Genomic DNA, 21,367 nt, shown 5'->3' with positions numbered 1-21,367 from the left:
GCGCTAGGGGGCTAGCCCTGTACCCACCTCCCAGCCCCCTAAGACAGAGAACTACCTCTCGTGGGGAGTCAATGCACAGGTCTTTATGAATGGCTGCCAATTCCTGCCTGCCAACCCCTCCAGGCTCAGACTCTCAGCTGAGGCAGAGACAGGCCTAGGCACTGGCGTGCCTGCTTATCTGAGCAAGGGCACCTGTCACCCAACAGCCACTGATGACCCCTTGCAGCAAAGCCGGGGAGGGGCCTGCCCCCAGCCTCCTTCCTTGGTTGCCTCCCAGAGGGGCCTAAGCCAGGGCTGGGGGCAGGCAGGGGCATCCTCCTCTGCAAAGAGTCAAGAGCAGGTGCTCAGCGCTTGCTGGACAGGGCCAGGGAGAAGCAAAGGGCCTGGGGAGGGTGGCTGGTCTCACCGGTGGCTGCCAGGGGTGGGGTGGGGCGGGGCCTGCAAAGGAGCCAGCAGCACCTCAATGCGGCTTGACGGGTGAGCCCAGCCCCTGGGAATGGAATGCTGAGGGTGAGGCCAGGGCCCCAGAGCCACGGGAGAAGCCTTTGTTCTTGCCGAGGCGGCTGCAGGTTGGAGGCTTCGGGCTGCGGGCCCCAGGGCTCGGGGAGTTGGTGGACCCTGGCCCGAGGCCCTGGCGGACAGAGGTCTTGCCCAAGAGCTCCTTAAACACAGAGTCCATGGTCTGTGCTACGGCCTGGCAGAGAGGAGAGAAAGGGAGGGCATCTAGTGAGAGCGTCTCCCCACCTGTCCAGCCACTCCCCACACCCCCAGGTCAGTGTGTTGCCAACTGACCCAGGAGTGAGGCTCTCCCCCCATCCGCTGCCCAAGCCTCCAGTGGAACTCCTCCACACTCCAGAAACAATCCTTGGTCACTGCCTGTCCCCAGGACCCTCCTCTCTGTGGGCCCCGCAGCTGTCGACCCTCCTCCCTTGCCCGATTTCCCTCCTGCCACTTTTGGTGTGGCTGTCACAGCCTCTTCTGGGGACAGCAATCCTCAGTTTAGCCCTGAAGTGGGGGCCCCTCTGGCTGGGCCTCGTGCCTCCCCTTTTCTCACACCCACTCTCTCCCTGGCTGAGATCACAGCCATTCTACACCCCCCTCCCCCGCCCCCGCCTTGGGGGCCTTGGGGACCATCAGCATGCCGGGAACTCCCAGGTCAGAGTGCACCTACACCCCACCCGGCCCTACCTGCCGCCCACCTCCCCTGGGATCTCCCAGCTGCCCCGCCCCACCCCCACCGCCTGGCTCCTGCTCCTTGGGCCACCACGTCTGTGCGGCCCAGCTCACCCCTGTCCACGGGCTCCTAGGCCTGGCCGCTGGGTACACACAGGACACCGAGTGCTCTCTCCCTCTCTCTCCTCAAGCTCAGACTGTCCCCGGGGCTTCTGTCTCAGCCCCACGGTGCTCACTGGGAGCCTGCAGGCGGGCGCACTGGGCCCATCGGACAGAGTAGGGAGCTGGTCTCCCCAGGCTGCACCCCTTGCAGGGGCTGCGTCCAGTACCCACTCTCTCCCCCTGCAAGTACCACTGCCCTACCTGGCTTCCTGGTCAGTCACCCCCTCCAGCTTCACTTCCATCTGTCCCTTTCATCCTCCCTGGCCCGCCAAGTGCCTGCCATGTCACCACCTGTCACCTAGCCTGGCTCTAGATGCTAGCCTTGGAGTCTGTCCGGGAGCCCCTCACTCACACCACCTGCAACTTCCCACTCAAGAACCAGACATGAAACCCAAATGCGTGAGCCCCCACGTCCCCCTCTACCCTGCTCCTGGGCCCACCCGTCCTTTCACCTGTGCTCACACCCTCGCAGGCCTGCCCCCCCCAACCCCAGGCTGGCTACAACCTTGGGAAGGAAGCGTTTGGTTCATAAGGGGAGGCAGAGAGCTCCCAGAAGAGGTGCCCCCACCCGCCACATAGCCAGTCCCAGCTCTCACCTTATCCACCTCCACGTGTCGCTCCAGGGAGGTTGGGACCAAGTAGTGCCGTCTGTGTCCAGAGGGGCCCCCAGGTGCCCCCAGAGGGGCCTCGGGTGGGGTGCACGGCTCTGGCCTGCAGGGTACAGACAGTGAGCCTGGCAGGGGGCAGGGGGCCCTGGGAAGTCCCTGTGCTACCCTGGCAGTGGCTCCTCCCAACCCCGGGGTGTGGCCAAGGGAAACGGAACAGCAAGGCTGGTCCAGCGAGTCCATTCTGTCCTCCTTCAGTGTCCTTCACCTGGACAACTCTCCCCACTGGGCCCCTCTCCACCTGGCCAAAGCCTGACCCCAGCCCCCTCCGGCCTGGCCAGGGAGGGCAATTGGGACCACCAGACAGGGTCTTCCCAAGGGCTGCTTTCCCCTTGCTCACCGATGGAGGAACTCCATGGCCAGGAGGCCCTCTGGACTGCTCCCCAGTTCCCCTGCAGCCTGCGGCCCCTGGCCCGCCGTGAGCTTCTCTGACCTGGGGTCAGAAAGACAGCCTGTTTAGAGTGCTCTTTCCAGCACAAGTTCTGGGGGCTCGTGCTGCCATAAGTGGTCAGAAAGGCCTGTGGAAGCTGGGACTCGGGGTGGGGGGCAGAAACCCAGGTGAAAGGGAAGCCACAGGGCACTGGTCACTCACCCTGCGGGCAGCATGATGTATTTGTGCGGGATGAGTCCCCGGGCGCCATTGTGCTCGCCCCGCCACCAGTCCCCTGAGGCCCGCTCGTGCAGCCGTAGCACATCCCCACGCTGGAAGGTCAGCTCCTGGGCTGTGCGGCCGGTATAGGCAAAGCAGGCCACGGCCTCTACAACCCCTTCCAGGTCTGGGGAGAAGAGAGGGTCTGAGTAAAGGGGTGGAGTGGGCACCCAGGGTAGGGCGGGGACAGGGTAAGGCCCTCCCTCCTTTCTGCCCCCCTCACCATCCTCCTGGGCGGGGGTCCCAGCTTCCATCTCCGGCTCGTTTTCCCCTGCCAGGCCCTCCAGCTGGGTGTCCCTAAGGTTCAGGGCAGAGTGAGTCAGATGAGCAGATGAGGGGGCTCCCCTCCGCGGGACCCCCCACCCCAGGCAGCTCAAAGAGCATACCCCAGGCAGCTGGCAGAAGGCGGAGCCATGCATTTTTCGTAGACGGGCCCCGGCAGCAGGCTCAGGGGTGGGAAAACCCGCGAGGGCTGCACGATGAGCGTCTGCACCAGCTGGTTCACCCGGCCCTGCAAGGCCACCGGGTCCTGCCCCGCGGGCACGGGCAGCAGTGTTGGCCCAAAGCACACGGCCAGGTTGTAGGGGTCCATCATGTTCTCATCGCTGTACTGGGCCAGGCTGGGGGCACACACAGGTCACAAGCAGGAGCTCCCTGCCCAGTGTCCCCTGCACCCCTATTGTCAGCTGGCTGGGGCCACTCCTTGGCCACCCTCGCCCCCCAAGAAACACTCACTGGTTGAGGAAGGTGAAGAGGTAGCGGAGGACCACCAGCACCGATCCAGGCAGCCGGGCCAGGAGGCAGCTCACGTGCTCCACCCGCTCTGCCATGGCCTCCAGCTCTGCACCCAGGCCACCGCCCCAGAGAGAAGCCTGTGAGTGCAGCCAAGGTCACGGGGGAGTAGTCCCTCCCACCCGGCTGGCCCCAGGCCCTGGCCTCACCCACAGAAGCCAGCAACTCTCTGAACAAGTCAGGGGGGAAGAGTGGGGGATCGAGGCTCCGGAAGTAGAGCTTCAGCACCCCTGCCACTGAGTCCAAGTCGTGGGCTGTGCAGCCTTCCACTAGCGGGTCCTCCCCTGAGAGCAACATGAGGAGCGAGAAAGCTGATCACACCCGCTCTAGAGAGCCCCCCACCCCCACCCCACCTGGCCTGTCCCCACCTCTCTCAAAAGCGTCGCGGATCTCCGAGACCCGTGGCTGGGCACCAGACACCCGGAAGATGCCCTCGTGCTGCAGGCCTGCGAGAGGACGAAGAGCCGGTGGGCAGAGTCCCCTCCCAATCCCCCCCAGGATCAGGGGCCAGGTGCTGGGTGCCAGGCCAGAGGCAGTAGGGCCGAGGTCTTGCTTACCGTTAAGATTAATGAAGCGGACACAGCTCTCCACCACCAGGGGCACGGGCTGGCCTGAGCTCTGGGGACAGAAAGGTGTTCACTTCACTGTGGACATGGCACGTCCTGCCTTGTCATTCGCTCGCTTTTATTTTCTCTTAACAAGGTGTTACGGTTGTCGCTGTCGGCAACACGGCCAGCCCGCAGCTTGGCAGACTCCCCCCGGGTGTCAGGCAGCCCTGACACATGATTTACTGTGTTGGCATGCGAAAATGCAATCCAATTTTGTAGGCTGACCTCAAATCAAGTCACATTGCAAGTTCACTTAAACAGTCGGTCGATTGTTCTGAATGTTTACGTACATAGTCACATCATTGCAAATACTAGTGGTATTTCTTCTTTTCTGATCTTTCTTCTTTCCCTTATTTCACTGTCTAGGACCCCCAGTACCACGCTGGCCAGAAGCTCATTTCTCTCCCTGAAAAATGCTGCTGCCTGAGATTTTCTGTAGATGCCTGTTATTAGTTAAGGACACCCCCTTCGATCACTGGAGGCCTGGCAAAGGCCCACCCAGGAAGGGACAGCTGACCAGTGGTTGGCGACAAGGGACACTGGAGTCACAGGCAGCCAGGCCACAGAGGTGGCCCAGGGCTGGAGAGAGACCAGAATGTAGGGGGAGAGCCTGCACTCAGCTGGAGCGTGAGGCACAGCGAGTACCTGGATAAACTTCTCCATGTCTCCCCCGAAGAGTTTCTGGTTATACTGGGAGCTGGGGCGGGGGAGGCGGCTCTTCTGGAATTTTCTCTGTGTGTACTGAGTCCTGTGATAAATAGGAGCTGGCTCTGAGGAGAGTGGGCATGGAGAATAGGATGCCCCACCCCCAGCCCAGCCAAACAGGGCCCTGGAGCTTGAGAGTTATTCTAGAACCCACTGGGCAAAGTGGGAAATTGAGGCCACAGAGGAATGAGCAGCAGAGCTGGGCCCCAAGGAGAGGGGAGGTGGGGACATCGCAGCTTGGCCCCTGCAGAAGCCCAGCTCCTCGGAACAAACCAGCCCCCTATGAAAGACTCACCAAGACACCTCTCGCTCCTCCTTGTCACCTGGGGAGGAGACAATGTTGGTGTGCCTTTCAACCCAGGAGGTCCCCAGTGCACCGCAGAGAGAAAGGCTTGGCCTGAAGGCCAAGGGCAGGATGGGGGCCAGGACGCTTGCTGGGTTATTCCTTGCACACCAGCCAACCTCTTTGGGCAGAGAGGAACATGGGCCGGGTGGGGTTCCCAGGCAGGGGAGCTGAGAGCAGGTGCCTGGCCCTCGGGGTGGGGCGGAAGGGGTCGAGGGGGCCGGGAGCAGGGCCCACCTCGCTGAATGGCCTCTTGCAGTTTCTCATGCTTGGCCTGCAGCTTGGCAAGGATGCTCCGTCCACTCAGGTACTCCTGGAGCTTCTGGGAAACCCCAAGAAGAGCCCAAAGGTTTAGTCCCAGCTTGGGGACCTCCCTGTGCCCTGCCTCTGCCCCCCCAGCCTAGCCCTCCCCACCGTGATGTAGAAGGTCTCGGTCTCCTGCTGCTGGCCCCGCCTCCGGCTGGCCTGCCGAGCACCTGGGTCCGAGCTGGTGGACTTGAGGGACTCGGTGGAGGGGCTGGCCTGGAAGGAGTCGAGCACGTCCCCGTCTTCCAATGCCACCACCTCCAGCAGGGCCTGCAGGGTGGCCTTCAGCGTCTTGTTCACCTGGGGAGAGGACAGAAGCAGGGCAGGAAGTCCAAGTCAGAAGGAAGGAGGAGGGGAGACCATGGCCACCTGGCTCCATGTCTCCAGGTCCCTGTCCCCACTCATACCTCCTCTGTCTCGATGGTCTGTCGGTCCAGGCGGCTCTGGATATTCTGGGCTCTGGGCAGAATCTCGTCCCGAAGCTCCATCTCAACCCGGATCTCAGCCACCTGTAGAGGAAAATGTCCAGGGGGCTGAGGGCCGAGCCTGAGGACAGAGAGCTCAGACATGGGAGTGGGGCTGGGCAGCGGGCACCGAGGTCTCTGCGAGGTTTCCGGGGCATGAGGGAACCAGGCACATTTCTACTGCCTCAGGGGCTGCTGTATAGGACCATCAGGCCTGACACTTAACACACCCAGTTCTGAAGAATGGTGAGAGCACCTCCCTCAGAGAAGGGAGCACATCGTGTGCACCAGGCACGGGGTGCGGACTCTCGCGGCAGCACTACTCATGGCAGCCCAGTGGTGGAGGCAATCCAAGTGTCCATCAGCAGATGAATGGATAAGCAAATGGGGGGCACCCCACAATGGAATATCAGTCAGCCACGAGAGGAAGGATGTCCCAGTGGATCCATGCTGCAACGTGGGGGAATCCTGAAGATATTGTGCTCAGTGAAAGGGGTCAGACACAAAAGGCCGCTGTCGTATGATTCCGTTTACATAAAACGTCCAGAAGAGGCAAATCCATAACAACAGAAAGTAGGATGGTGGGCGCCAGGAGTGGGGGAGGGGAGGGCGGGGTGACTGCTTAATGGGTCTAGGGCTTCTTTTTGGAGTGATGAAATGTTCTGGACTTAGATAGTAGTGGTGGTTGCACAGCTCTGTGAATATACTAAAAACAACTGAATTTTACACTTTAAATGGGTGAATTGAATTCTATGTGAATTATACCTCAATAAAGTTTTTTTTTTTAAAGATTTTATTTATTTATTTATTTTCCCCCCAAAGCCCCAGTAGATAGTTGTATGTCATAGCTGCACATCCTTCTAGTTGCTATATGTGGGACGCGGCCTCAGCATGGCCGGAGAAGCGGTGCATTGGTGCGCACCCGGGATCCGAACCCGGGCCGCCAGCAGCGGAGCGTGCCCACTTAACTGCTAAGCCACAGGGCCGGCCCCTCAATAAAGTATTTCACTATAAAAAAAAAGAATGGTCAGGAGGGCTGGGGTCTGAGACAGAAGAGGAAGGGCCTGGCCAGACCTCTCCCGGGGAGAGGGGAGGGCAGAGAAACCGCTCACTCATATCAGGCAGAAACAGATTCCCTGTGGCGAGATGTGAGTGGCTTTAGGAAGTGAGGAATTCCTTTCTTTGGAACATGTAAACATCTGAGGAACTCAGGTATCAAGTTAAAATTGAGAGTGGCAACTTCACCTATCCCCACAGGCCCCACCAGAAAGGGATGCACGAAGGTGTAAGTCACAGGAACACACCAGGCAGAGGGGAGGAGACGACGGCCCACGAGAGATGTCAACAGAGCTGTGGAAGATGGAGACCGGTATATCTGACTGAACAGAGCCCAGACAGAAGGCAGCCAAAGTGGGCAGTTGAACCCACAAATGCTCAGGACACCGAGGCAGCAGGTGCCGCCCAGGTGCAGGGAGCGTGGAAAGTGGGACTGGCTAAAAGTCTATCTAGGAAACAGTAGAGATATTTGTACAGCCATGTTCACAGCAGCATGATTCACAGTAGCCAAAGGGTGGAAGAAACCCAAGTGTCCATCGACGGATGAGTAGATAAACAAAATGTGGACTCTACATACAATGGAATGTTATTCAGCCTTAAAAAGGAAGGATATTCTGACACCTGCTACAACATGGATGAACCTTGAGGACATTATGCTTAATGAAAGAAGCCAGACACAAAAGGACAGATACTGCATGATTCCACTTGCTTGAGGTCCCAGAGGAGTCAACTTCACAGAGACAGAAAGTAGGATGGTGGGTGCCAGGGGCTAGGGGAGTGGGAGGAGGAGTTAGTGCTTCATGGGGACAGAGTTTCCGTTTGGGAAGATGAAAAGTTCTGGGGATGGATGGTGGGGATGGCTGCACAACAGTGTGAATGTACTAATGCCACTGACTGTACACTTAAAATGGCTAAGATGGTCAATTTTATGTATATTTTATCACAATTATAAGAAAGTCTATCCAGGCCCAAGGAAACACTGCCATTAGAAACCCACCCCCCAAACCCACACAACAAGTAGACAACTAGAGGTTTACTCTCGGGAAAGGACCAGTCAGAGGGATTCTGGACTCAAAGACGCTAGTCCCTCCCAATGAGAAACAGCAGAGCAGCAGCCAGGTGCTCACAGCTGGGCCTGTTGAACACGAGGAATGTCACAGAGCATCATCAGACAACGCCACTCTGTGACCATGATGGGTGAAGACAAAAACAAGAACTTCGGGGCCAGCCCTGGTGGCCTAGTGGTTAAGTTCACTGCACTCCATTTCGGTGGCCCGGGTTCGGTTCCTGAGCGTGTACCTACACCACTCTGTTAGCGGCCATGCTGTGCTGGTGGCCCACATACTAAAAAACAGAGGAAGATAGGCACAAATGCTAGCTCAGGGCAAATCTTCCTCAGTGAAAAAAAAAAAAACCAAGAACTTCGTCCAAGCCACAAAAATGACCAAACTGCCCTCTGTCCTGGCTAATATGAGGGACTGCTGCTTCCCCACCGACGACAGCTTTAGCCTCCCTTCATCTACCTCCCCCACTGCCTTCTAGATAATATTTACTAAGACACCAAGTCAGAGTTACTCCTGCTTCCTGACGGCATCCAAGCCAGGGCAGAGACCTCCCCCAAAGCCCCTAACCCTAGCCCAGGTCCTACAGTCCCTTCTAGCACCCTCTTACAGAGATGCCCCCTGGGGCCCTGGGCAGCAATGCTCTGAGTCCCTGCCCAGGCGCCCTGTGAGGAAGCCTAGCGCCAACAAGCTCCGCTCCTGCACATCCACTATCTAATGGCCCCTCGGCGCCTGCTCTTCACCGTGAACCGACGGCCAAGAATCGCCAGCCCCCAGAGGGAAGCTCTAGGATGGAGGACAGAGAGCAGAACAAGCTTGTCTTACAACTGCAAGCAAACATAGAAAATACAGAGAACAGAGAAAAATGTTGAGAAAACACAAATGAACATTTCAGAAAGATTGGAGAAGATATTGTATCCGTGAAACAAGAACAAAGGGTTATTCTAAACAGGAATTTGGAAAAGTGTAAAACAGAACTCTCAGAAACAAAAAATCGAAAGTAAACTTTTAAAAAAAATTCAAGGGGGCCCGCCCCATGGCGTAGCGGTTAAGTGTGCACGCTCTGCCGCTGGCGGCCCGGATTCGGATCCCGGGCGCGCACCGACGCACCGCTTGTCCAGCCATGCGGTGGCGGTGTCCCACATAAAGTGGAGGAGGATGGGCAAAGATGTTAGCCCAGGGCCAGTCTTCCTCAGCAAAGAGGAGGATTGGTGTGGATGTTAGCTCAGGGCTGATCTTCGTCACACACACACAAAAAAAAAAATTCAAGAAGGGGTTGGAAGAGACAGTTGGAAAAATCTCGAAGAAAGCAGATTTAAAAGGTATAGAGATGGGAAATAGGAAAGAGAAAAGATAAGGAAATTAGAAAATCAACTCATGATGTCCAACGTCCAATTACAAGAATTCTTGAAAGTGAGAGAAAAGAAAATTAAGGGGAGGAGAGTATTAAAGGATAATTAATAATAATTATTATTAATAATAATATGAGCCCCAAACCTATACCTTGTCATTGGACGTTGGACATCATGAGTTGATTCTCTAATTTCCTTATCTTTTCTCTTTCCTATTTCCCCCAAGGCCGGTCGTCATAACATTTTACAACCAGGGGCAAAGAGACTATCCTCAAAGCTTCGGGGAGAAAAATTCCAGGTCACATACAGAGGTTCAGAAATTGGACTGGGGCCAGCCCCGTGGCTTAGCGGTTAAGTGCGCGCGTTCCACTACTGGTGGCCCTGGTTCGGATCCCAGGCGCACACCGAGGCATCGCTTCTCCAGCCATGCTGAGGCTGCGTCCCACATACAGCAACTAGAAGGACGTGCAACTATGACGTACAACTATCTACTGGGGCTTTGGGGGACGGGGGAAGGAGGAGGATTGGCAATGGATGTTAGCTCAGAGCCGGTCTTCCTCGGCAAAAAGAGGAGGATTAGCATGGATATTAGCTCAGGGCTGATCTTCCTCACAAAAAAAAAAAAAAGAAATTGGAATGGCATTGGAATTCTCACCTACAATACCGAACGCTTGGAGCAATGCCTTTAACATTGTAAAGGGAAAATGATTTTCAACCTTGAATTCCAAGAAAGAGGAAGACACAGGCCCCAGGCCCCAGAGGGTGCACCACAGGAGAGCACAGCGGGGATGCTCAGGAGGAAGGGCCCAGCCCGGACCCAGGGCTCCAGGGCAGGCTCTGAAGAGAAGAGAGACTGCACAGATCGAGGACTGCTACAGGGAGGTGAGGGTGGGCTGACGGTCCAGGGAAGGAAGTCGGTGGAGCCTATGGAAAGTTGAAAAGCAACTAGTAGCCTGCTGTGCTATGTGAACACATGGAGGGAAGCACCAAAAGCAGCAGCGAGCAGACTGGAAAGTGGCTGTTTCTGGGGAGTGGGAATCGCAAACAGAAAGGGCGAGTCAGAGACTACCCTGTGCCATCGTAAGCCTTGAGTAATGGTTGACTTTTTCAACTATTACTTTGGTCAAAATACAGATTACAGAACTAAAGTCTCTGGGGCCGGCCTGGTGGCCTAGTGATTAGGTGCGCATGCTCCGCTGCAGCGGCCCAGGGTTCGCGGGTTTGGATCCCGGGTGTGCACCAATGCACCACTTGTCAAGCCATGCTGTGGTGGCGTCCCATATAAAGCAGAGGAAGATGGGCATGGATGTCAGCCCAAGGCCAGTCTTCCTCAGCAAAACGAAGAGGATTGGCATTGGATGTTAGCTCAGGGCTGGTCTTCCCCACAAAAAAAAAAAAAAGAACTAAAGGCTCTGTGTAACCCCAGTTAATGCACAACGCCCATTACGATAAACTGGTAAAGGAGAAAACAGCTCTGAGGCAAGGAAAAATGGTGCCTAGTTATATTTTACTGCTTGTATGGTTTGTTTTCCCCTAGTTTTCATTATGAAATGTCTAAAACATACAGAACAATTGCAAGAAGAGTTTAGGGACAGCTGTATGCCCACCTACCTTCTGGAGCCACGCTGGTGATCTTTTTGCTGTTTGCAGTTGGGGAGCAGGGGTGTGCATTTGTGGCCTGAACTGCTGAAGTTTGCTTGCTTCAAATGCAAGTGGGGAACCTCTAGTGAGCCTCATTTGCCTCGAGGCCACTGAATGAGAGTCTGAGAAATAAGCTGCATTCAGGAGTTTCGTCTCCTTAGCAAAGTGGAATTCCTTGGACTTACCTCCCCTTGCACTGAGCACCAGACAAAAGGGGCGGGGCAGTCACCCTCACCTCATCCCCCTCGTGGGGCTGGTAGTCAAAACGCAGTGGGGGACAGAAGGCGACTGCATGCACCTCCAGCACCTTGGCCTTGTCCCCTGGAGGATCTAGGGCCTCCACCGCCTCTTCCAGGCTGCCCAGGCCCTGCATCTGGGAGGCCTGGGTGCGGCTCTCAGCAGCTGTGTAGCTCCGGAGCACCTGCCCCAGGGCCAAGTGGAACCCTGTGTCACAGCACTGGGGAGGAAGCAAGGACACAGCTCAGGCAGGTCCCCCTGCACTGGGCACCAGCACCCCCTCGCCCGCCCGGCACTCACATCCATGAGGTCCAAGATATCCCGCAGGTAGTAGTTGCTGACAGCAGCATTGACACTGGCCAGGGTGAGCAGGTACTCGTTGCGCGCCTTCGTGCACTTGAGTTTGTGCTCCAAGAACTTGGCCTGACGCTGCTCAAGACCATCAGGCACACTAGGGTCACCCCCTCTGCCAGCCAGCCAGCCCCATCTCTGGCCTACCTTACAACTCCCACCCCCACACACCTCCCACACTCTGTCCCATCCCCATGTGGACAGCTACACCTGATGTCCCACAGGCCTCTCAAACAACATGGCCCAGAAGTCCTGTGGTCCTCCCCCACCCCACCCTGCCCCGCACAAACTCTCCCATCCTGGACCAGCAACCCCTGTTCCGCTCCAGTTCTGCCTGGCTTGGCATCTCCATTCTGGCATTTCTGCCAGCCTCAACCTCTCCATCCTCTCCTCAGGAGCCAACTCAAACGCTTTCTCCCTGCTCGTCACCCAATCCCCCATCCTATGTGTCTTCTCACCCCTCTGAAATCTCACAGCACTGTGTGAGACGGGGACGGGCGAGTGGAAGGTCCCCAGGCTGGGGAGCACCAAAGCTCTCTTCGCCCCAGCTGGGCTGGGGGGGCACCAGCTAAGGAGCATGGAGGATAGTGTTCTCCTGCCCCCTCTATCTACCACTCCAGCTTCTTGGGGAGCCCTCCAGAGCCAGCAGGGCTGACCAGGCCCAGGCCCTACCCTTACAGCCTCACTAGATGTCTGTGGCTCTCCTCTCCGCAGCTCTGCTTTTCCCCTCCACGCACCACCTCCCAGCAGGCCCCAGGGAGGGCTGGGGACCCACAGGGACAAAGGCCAGTAGCCACAGCCTTCAGAGCCAGACAGTGCCCTCCAGGCCCACCTTCTCCACCAGCCGCCCCCCCTTCTTGACAGAGCTCTTGCGGAGGGGCCCTGCTTCGGTGTTGGTGGTGGTGATGGCGGCTGCAGCGGCACTCCGGCCTGCTCGCTTCTCCTCCTGCCGCTCCGCTTCCCGGAGCTTGGCCTCGGCATTCACGCTCTCCGTGTGGTAGACCTGGTATGTCTTCTTGGCCTGCAGTGAGGCCCAAGGCCAGGCAGCCCTGCTGAAGGCCATGGCCACGGCTAGCCCTCCCCCGCCTCCTCCCGGCCCATCTGGGACTGGGACCTAAAAGCTAGGTGATTCCACATGAGCACTTAGCCCAACCACCCGTGCCCAGAGCAGGGAGAGAGGGCCATGCTTGTGGTCCCTGAAACCCAGGTCTCTCCTGGGCACCCGATCCTCCTCCTTGAGCCCAGCTTGGGGAGATGTGATGTCATGGCCTTCCTCACCGTCTGAAGTTCTGACACCACCTCCAGGAGCTCCTCCTGCAGCTCTTGCTCCAGATCCTTACTCTGGAGAGGAGGAGGAGTGTGACCACAGCACCACCCCAGTGTGGCACCTGCTGCCCTCCTGGGGTGGCTGCCACACCTCAGCTGGGCACTTAGGGTTCCACCCAGTTCCCTTCTGCCTGATGCCTGCCTGGCCTCCCATGCCCTCCCAGCCCCAGTGCCTCTGGATCTAGCGCCCGAGGGCTGCCCTCGCTACATCCCGAGGCCGTCCACATCTCCTGTGTCCAGGGCAGGGGCCTTACCTTCTTGACTATGCGCCCCACATCCTCTGCGATGTGACTCAGGCGCTGGGCCAAGGGCCCTGCCAGCACCTCGCTGAGAGCCGCGCTCTCCCGGCTCTGCTGCCGTGTCTGCTGCAGCAACACGGCCCAGCAGTGCAAGGGCGACAGGAGGGATGGCTCCTTCCTGGCGGCAGAGGGGCACTCAGACGGGGAGCAGGGCCTTGGGCCCTGCCACAACCATCCTGCCAGCCAGTACCTACCGGAAGCTTTGGTGCTCTCGGCTGCTTCCCCCCAGGCGGCCTCCTCGGCTGGAGAAGCGCTCGGCCAGCTTGTCCAGGCCGCGGGAGTACTCCAGCTCCACCTCGGCACGTCGTCGCATGAACTCGGCCAGCTCCTGCAGCAGCTCCCGCCGCAGCTCACCCTGCAGCTCCAGGCAGCGCAGCTGCTCGCTCAGCTGCCAGCGCATCTCTGCAGGAGAACTGTGGCTCAGGCCCCAGTGGTGGGGCCCGTGGGATGGGAGAGGCAGACAGCTGCTGGTCCCATCTGCCCTGAGGGTGAAGGCTGGGGCTGAGGAGGAGGAAGAAGGCTGGCCCCCTGGGAGAAGTTCCTGGCTCAGCCATCCAGCTGGGCTGAGGCCAAAGGGAACTGGCCAGCCCCAACCCATTGAAGAGTAACGGGAAGGCTGTTCCAGGGAGGGGGGATAGCCATGCAAAGGCCCTGGGCTGAGAGGGAGCGGGGCAGATGCGGGAGAGCTAGAGCCAGCTGTGAAGGTGGGAACCCAGAGCCACCCCAGCCCCATCCTGCCCTGTCCCCAGCCAGGCGCCCTTCACTTGGGCTTCCCATCATCCCTGGTTCCTGGAAAGCCCCTGAGTTGCTTCCCCTGTCACTTCCTGCCCCTCGGGTGCCCAGGACCCCGGGGCAGGGTGGCTTCCCCTGCGAACACACAAACCCACAGGGCTTCAGCGAACTTGCTGCGAACTTGCGGCCTCGGGGATGGGAACTCTGCCCTCGGCCCCAGGGGAACTGACAAGTGAAGGGACCAAGGGATCTGGCCTGTTTTCTGTCCCTAGGGCACCCCCACCCCCACCTCCTGGTGGAGAGAGCCACACCCAGAGCCCCCACACTGCTGGCTTTTGACACCTTATCGCTGGCTTGATTTGGCAACAACGCTGCTTTCTACACACAGACCTAAAGCAAAGAACTGCCTGAATGACAACCTGAAGCAACTGGCTGTGAACATTTCTGCCACCCACTGGGTGCCCAAGTTGGCAGTGGGGATCCCGGGTCAATAAGGCACTGTCTTGGTTTCTGGCAAGTGGGTCACTCGCTCACTAATCTCCATCCACATTCGAGATCAGAGTGGGATGTGGGGGCGGGGAGACGTTCTTTTAGAGGAGGGTGGTCAGGAATAGGCGACACTGGAGCAGAGAGCTGAAGGGAATGACAGAGCGGCTGTGGAGACATCTGGGGGACAGTGTTCAGGCAGAGGGAACAGTGAAGGCTACTGGGGCCAGTGTGGCTAGAGCGAGCTGTCCCAGGGAGTCTGAGAGGCCAGTGGGGTGATGTGATCTGGCTTCGCTCTCAGGGGCCCCTTGGGCTGCCATGGGGAGCCCAGGCAGAGGTCAGGTGACAGAGGGAAAGCACCTAGCCCAGTTGGCAGCTACTGCACCAGTCCAGGCAAAAGACAGTAGGGGCTCGGACCAGGGAGCTGGCCTGGGAGGAAGCGACAAGTTGCAGGATGCAAGATGGCTGTTTGAAAGGACTCCATTGCGAACAGCTCGGTACCAGTACCATTTGGATTTCTGTCCCACTAGTGACTTCCCAGGGACGGGGCGGGGGTGGGGTGGCCTCTGTGGCTTCTGCCCTGCATCCCCATCTCCTCCTGTGATTTCCCTTTGGAGACTGTCCCCTTCCTATTCACAGTCCCTGGGTCCCTCTCCCTGACTCAGTACAACCCGTCCCTCAGCCCATCCACCCCATCCACCACCAGGATGGGTTCTTTTCAATGAGGGGTCAAGCTGGGTAAATGAAAGCTTGGGGGATGGGGGGAGGGCTTCCTGACAGTGAAAGCAATGTAGAGCAGGGCAGAGCCCAGTGAGAGCCCAGAGTCTCCTTGTACCATCCGAGGCTGGGCTCCAGTGGCTGACTCTCAGCTCCACGGGCCAGGCAGAGTGAGCTCTATGCCACTTGCAATCAAGAGAGTCTTCACTGAATCAGGGTAACATTTTTTGGATTAAAGTAAATTTCATTTCACTCCTAGAAAGGTGTGAGACGTCCCAGTTCACCTCACCTTCTCTGGTGTCGGCGCTGCCCTCTCAGAGCAATAGTTCCCTGGGGCCTATCACAACTGCACAGTGCTGAGTGGACCAGCAAGCCGAACTGTTCCATTTATTCTTCAGTGCGGCCACGCCTTGGGCAGGATCCGGACATGCGCACTGGCTGGTGTCAAGTAGGAGACTTGTGAATTAGTGCCATCTGAGCACAGTGAGCTGATGCCCAGCCCCCAGCCTCTAGGCTGTGTCACTGTCTGGCTCTCAGATCTCAGCTCAGATGCAGTCATCAGGAAACTCTTCCCTTACCTCCTCCCAAACTAGGTCTGGCCCTCTTCCCACCCCCTTTCTTGACATCCGTGCTTTCCCTTTATAGCAGTTATCATCACCATCGAAATGAAGTGCCTGAGAGGTTGTTTACTCTCTGTCTCCTCCATTAGACCTGGGAGCCATAGGAGGGCAGGGACTTGTTGTCCCTTGCTCAGCACTGTACGCCAAGGGCCTCACACAGAATAGATGCAGACAAACATCTGTCGAAATGAAGGACGGCTCCACGTACACTTGAACTGCAGAGCTGGGCCTCAGACCCCACCAGCACTTCCTGTGAGCAGGGCATATGCTCTCACTTCTGCCGACAAGCAAAGCAGAAGAGAAGATGGCCTCCCAACCTCGGCTCTGCTGACCTTTCAGAAGTCAGGCTGTCAAGACAGTGATCCTGTTTTTCTAGCATGGTAGGAAGTTTCTTTTTGGGGGATGAGAGGATGGAGAACAGAAGCTAAAATGGTTGGAGACCCAGAGCAGGCAAGGACTGTCTGAAAGACAGACTTGCTCAAAACTCCAATTTTTCAGTGTGAATTAACTGACCCATATTTGCTGACTGAAGAGTTTCCAAAGTCCTTCAGCCTCATGACATTTTGGGGAAGCAGGACAGGGATCCTTATCTCCATCTGAGAAATGACAAAGGCAAGGCTTGAAGAGCTGGCTCGCCCCACCTAAAGTCACCTCAAGCTGGCTCTGGGTAGCAGGCCGCCTCTCCCAGACCCGGAGGACTCAGGCAGGCTTCAGTGTAAATTGCTTCCATTGGATAATTACGTTGGAACCTGCATCTCTCTGTTGAAAGGAACTTCAAGGGTCATTTCATTCTACGTCCTAGGAGCTGTAGTGCTGTGTGACCATGAGCAAGTCACTGCTCCTCTCTGAGCTTCAGTTTCCTTCACAGGTAAAACGAACAGATTGAGAGTGATATATGAGGTCACACAACTGAAGACACCAGGAAACTTGATGGCCGTGAACTGCTGGTGCTTGGATGCTGCCTTCTTCCCTTTGCAAAACCTACCACACCCTGAACAAGACCAGCAGAAGCTGTGGACTAAGAATTTGCAAAGCTTATTTGCATGTGATTTGCACAGAGTCTTTACCAGAATCCAAAGAGGTCCACTCTCAGAAGGCTGCGAAGCTGGCCCTGAAGAATCTCTGAGGCCAAGACTCACTGCGCCAGCTTGACCCAGAGACAGCGGCCCTTAGCTCTGAGCCATCTCAGTGCCCAAGGGAGAGCAAAGGGACCAGGCTACAGAGACTGCAGTGGGTTTAGGGCAAAGCCACCACTAATTCATCCCAACCCCCCTCAGCAAAGTTAAGGTGCTCAATGGCACTCTGCCTAGAATGCCACTTTCTGGGGGGCACCTTAGTGCACCTAGTGCCCGCTTTCCCTCCTCAGGCTCCCTTGGTGAGGTGCAGGAAGAACCCAGGAAGACCGAGTGACCGAAGGAAGGAAGAGAGGGAGGGAGGGAGGGAGGGAGGAAGGAAGGGGGAACAGCGGTTGGTTAAGGCCAAAGGGGCGGAAGAGGTGGACAGGGGGCTCCGGCTCCCTTCCCCAACCCCCTCCAGAGGTCGCTGGGGGAGGGCAGCGGGCCCTGGTCCAGCGGCGGGACTTTTCGGGCTCCCCCACAACCTTCGGGTTCTCCGCAGGGAACAGAGCCGGGAGCGCCCAGCGCCCTCTCACCTTTGACTTGCGTCTCATACTCGGCCTGCGGCCCTCGCTCCCGGCGCAGCTTCCCGTGCGCGGCCATGGCGGCCGGCTGGCCGCCCCGTCGAGCCCCGCTGCTCCCACGCGGCCGCGAGCGGGCCGGGCGCTGGGACCTGCGGCTCCGCGGCCAGCACCCTGCGCCAGCCCCGCCCCGCCCCGCCCCCAGCGGGCTCCCGGGGCGGGGCGGCCCAGGCCTGGCACTTCCCTCGAGGGGCTCCTGGGAGGGGTCCCACTGCGGCCCGCCCGCCACCCCTTCGTGCTGGGCGCTGGGTGTGCACCTGGCTGCCTTGTGCCCTAAGCTGGGCTGCCACACAGCCAGGGCCGGTGTGAGAGCTCCAAGGTGCCCAGCAAGCTGGCACCCTCTGGCTGCCGTGCTCGGCCCCCCACCTCCAGAAGGCTATCTGGTCGTCACTGCCAGACCGTAACCTTCACAGCATGGCTGTTGGCTCTCAATGCCAGTGGGCAGTGACACCATAGCTGCTCCAGGCCCTGGACTCCCCTGGATCACCTGCTTCCCCCAGACCCCCAGGACATCAGATGGGGCCCACCCTTCCCAAGTGACAGCCCTGAGTGATAAGCACAAGGAGCTTGGAGAGCCGTCTGGGAAGTTCCCAGGATGGTAGGAAGGAAGGTCAGCATCAGAGAAAAGAACCTCGGTGTTGTTCCCTCCAGGCTCCCTTGTGCCCGGCGGCGGGGGGGGGGGGGGGGGGAGGGGGCAGCAGGGAGAGCAGGGTTCCCCTTCTGCTCAACCCCATAGGGAGGAACAAGCCTCATTTCCCCATAGGTGGTTACCACTTCCTGCTGCCGGAAGAGACTCTTCTGCCTCCTTTCCCCCGCAGCTTGCACCTGCCCTGTCCTAGGCCTGGGGGGCTGGGGCAGCCTTTCTCCTGCCCCCTCAGAGCAAGGCCTTAGCAAGCCTGGAGGCAAGTCTTGGGGCCTCCCTTATCCAGGGGTGCTGGAAATTCCCTCTACTCCTCTCTACCAACTCAAAGCCACAGGGCAACAGCCTTGCTCCAATAAATTGGGAAGGCAGGATGCAGGTGGCAGGTCACAAGCCAGACTAGACAACTGTCTTCAGTTGGGTGGGAGGAAAATCTCTATGGTATATATAGCAGGAGAGGGGTGAGGCAGTTAGGCTCCAGGCTTGCACCCATGGAGGCAGGCCTGTAAGCACTAGTGCAAAGGGGCCAGGCATGTGTGTGCATGGATGTCAAAGTCAGGCTCTGTGCAAATGTGGGCACACGTGACCTCGACCTGTAGCTCTGGGAGGGAGGGGAGGCTATGCAGGTACTTCCTGCCTTTCAACTGTGATCAATTCTCTCGCCCAGAAGGGGAAAACACCTCCTCGGTTTCCCCCACCCCCGTACCAAGGCCCAAGGCTCTTCCCTAAGATGCCATGTGTCCACAGGGCCTGGGACTGGAAGGCCTGGGAGCTGGCCAAACCCCACAGGCCCAGGACCTGGACTTCCTGTAGCTGGTCTCAGCAGTACACCGTTCAAGTCCTCCAGCAAGGTGGGCGAGCCTCCTGCCCCTTCCCACAGCGCACACACAGGCGCACCTTCCCCAGAACGTGCTCCCATGTCAGGAACCCATCCCCCTCATCAGCTAACTCCAACACACCTTGCCCCCATCCTCTATCTGAGCCTGACTGGTCCCCAAAAGTCCCTTACCCATCCAGCAGAGCCAGGCCCAGGCTCAAGCCCACAGAAAACTGCTGCTGAACTGGCCTCAGCCCCTTTCAGATGCTCTGCTCCATCCTTTTCTGACTCCAGAAATACCCACGTGATACCCCATTCAGCCACTGCTTTAAAGCCTCGAGTAATTAGCCCTGGCTTGTAGGATGCTTGTCTGTCATTTAAGGCCCTGCTGCTTGCTCTATCCTCAGCTCCATTGTTCCCCTTCAAAGAATCCAAAAGCCCATTATCCAGCTGAAGGTGAGGACCAGATCTGTGAGACCTTACTAAATCTGTTGATGACTGGAGTGTACACTTGGTCCTGAGGGGGGTGACCGCAGGGCTGATGTAGTCAGCTCTGCTGCATGGAGGATAGACCAGAGGGACATGAGATCAATGGGGAGGCTGTTACAGCCGTCCGCGTCAGAGCGAGAATAAATGAGAGCATGAATTGGGCAAACGGTCTCACATGAAGGCGCTGTGAGGCCCCTTCTATTTTCCTACAAGTCAGCTTTCCAGAAAAATTTTAACAATGGGGGTTTCAGGGGTCAGGGTTATGCACCTCTGTGTATAGGTTCATACCCTGGGGAGATGTCCCCGGAGCCCACTTCCAGCCACAGGGCGAGGGGGGCAGGGGGGCCTGCTTTCCTACTCTCAGCCTTCCAGCCTTGGCTCGGCTCGATGGCAGAGAAGCGGCCCCTCCCAGAGGCGCGTGCTGCAGGGGCGGGGGAAGTGCTGGGCCCCAAAGGCCAGTCGGGCCTGTGGCTTCCCCTCTCTCCGCCCGTGTCACCCCCGCCGCAGCTCCCACCTCCGCCCAGGAAACCCAACCACCTGGGGGCGGCCGAGCTTCAACCAGCCCGACAGGGACGCAGGGCACGGAGAGCAGAGGGCGGGGCAGGTCCCTGTGAGCCAAGCGTGGGGAGACGGAGGCCGCCGCACGGCGCCGCGGGAGCTTCTGCAGGCTACCCCCCACCAGAGCTGGGGGGCGGCGGAGGCAGTGCGCATGCTCGCCCACCCCGCGCACAAAGTCCAGCCCCCTCGCCGCCAGACCAATCAGAGCCTGGGAACGAAGCCCGCCGCGGCTTGTGAAAGGGAAGGGACTGACGCCAGGCGCAGAGGGCGGGGTGGGGCTCCGCCTCCGAGCCCTACGGCGGAGCCTGGGAATTGAGCCAATCAGAACAAAGCCTCGCGAGCCGGCGAGCAGGCAGGCGTGCGCAGGCGCGTCTTTCCGACCCCGGCCTCGGTTAGCTCCCACAGCTGCTTGTGAGTCACGTGACAGGCGCCAGCCAAAGAGAACCCAGGCCCCGGTGGCGAATTATTCAGCCTAGCGGGGGAGCAGCGTGACATCTGCATTAGCAGGGGCCTAAGATACAGTGACAGCTCGGAGTGCTGAGCTCCGCTGGGAGGTTGGCGGCCTAGGCAGAGCCCACCCAGGGACTAGGAGCAGCAAGTGATGGCGCTGGAGCCACCAAGGGAAGAGCAGCTACTAAAGGCACAGGAGCAAATTTTAGGTTTAGAGTAAAGCCATGACAAACGGAGGGCTTATATTCTGCATGAAATGACAGGAGCATTTGTCCAAAGCCATAGAATGTAATACAAACCCTGAACTAGAGTTAACAATGTGTCAATAATGGCTCATCAATTATAACATGCAACACAATGCAAAATGTTAATAATATTGGAAACTGTGAGTGGGGAGAGGGAGTACATGCAAACTCTGTACTATCTGCTCAGTTCTGTAAATCTAAAACTGTACTAAAAATAAAGTCTATTAGTTATTTTCAAATGAAGGCTTAGGGTTAAGGAGTATATTCAAGGGGTATTATGGTGGTTGAACACACGACTTGCTGACCTTTTGGATGGTAGGGGAGGGAGGAATCAATAACAGTTGGCAGGGCTTGAGCAACTGGGTAGCTGGTTGGGCCATTACCCAGACAGGACATCAGTCATAAGTCCAGTGAGCAGCTGGACTTACACATCTGGAGCCCATCAAGGCAGTGGCAGAGCAGGCCTCAGAAGGCAGAGCATCTGCCTCTGTGATGGGGATGGCTCCCAGAACTCCAGGGCCTCCCTCCCCAGGGCCCAAAGATGCTGAAAGCCATCAGACTTGGGAGCCCCACCTCCAAAGCCCTGACAAAGCACTGCCTTTCTACTGGGGCTTGGCAGGATGTGCTGTGCCAAAAGGCTGTGAGGTCCCCATCCATGGGGACACAAAGGGACCAGAGAGAGGCACACCCCCTGAATGTGCACACTTGCACACACAAACTCCCCAAG

The 21,367-nt window shown here is 58.0% G+C and overlaps 1 protein-coding gene across 3 annotated transcripts; it reads right to left on the bottom strand.

The window, feature by feature from the left end:
* Positions 1 to 61: 61 nt before the first annotated feature.
* Positions 62 to 17,524, bottom strand: ARHGAP4 (Rho GTPase activating protein 4). Of its 3 annotated transcripts, XM_004443316.3 has the most exons (22): positions 17,397 to 17,523; positions 13,385 to 13,592; positions 13,146 to 13,308; positions 12,844 to 12,906; positions 12,398 to 12,586; positions 11,515 to 11,643; positions 11,213 to 11,434; positions 5,811 to 5,912; positions 5,512 to 5,703; positions 5,335 to 5,419; positions 5,050 to 5,077; positions 4,695 to 4,797; positions 3,999 to 4,059; positions 3,810 to 3,887; positions 3,591 to 3,725; positions 3,385 to 3,490; positions 3,036 to 3,269; positions 2,873 to 2,946; positions 2,593 to 2,776; positions 2,341 to 2,433; positions 1,932 to 2,046; positions 62 to 694 (listed from the first exon to the last, which is right to left on the bottom strand). In XM_004443316.3, the coding sequence occupies exons 1-22, from the start codon at positions 17,461 to 17,463 to the stop codon at positions 461 to 463; spliced, it is 2,865 nt and encodes a 954-aa protein (XP_004443373.1). In that variant the 5' UTR covers positions 17,464 to 17,523; the 3' UTR covers positions 62 to 460. The 3 variants fall into 3 exon arrangements, with proteins under 3 accessions (XP_004443373.1, XP_087283133.1, XP_087283134.1); XM_087427007.1 differs by having other exon boundaries at positions 2,593 to 2,946; positions 17,397 to 17,524; XM_087427008.1 differs by lacking the exon at positions 12,398 to 12,586 and having other exon boundaries at positions 17,397 to 17,524.
* Between the last annotated feature and the right edge of the window lie 3,843 nt (positions 17,525 to 21,367).

This window comes from Ceratotherium simum, chromosome X (assembly GCF_057802395.1).
Source record: "Ceratotherium simum simum isolate JZ-2026a chromosome X, ASM5780239v1, whole genome shotgun sequence".
Lineage (NCBI taxonomy): Eukaryota > Metazoa > Chordata > Mammalia > Perissodactyla > Rhinocerotidae > Ceratotherium > Ceratotherium simum.
The sequence above is the reverse complement of the archived record's forward strand: the minus strand, read 5'-3'. Positions and strand labels throughout refer to the sequence as shown.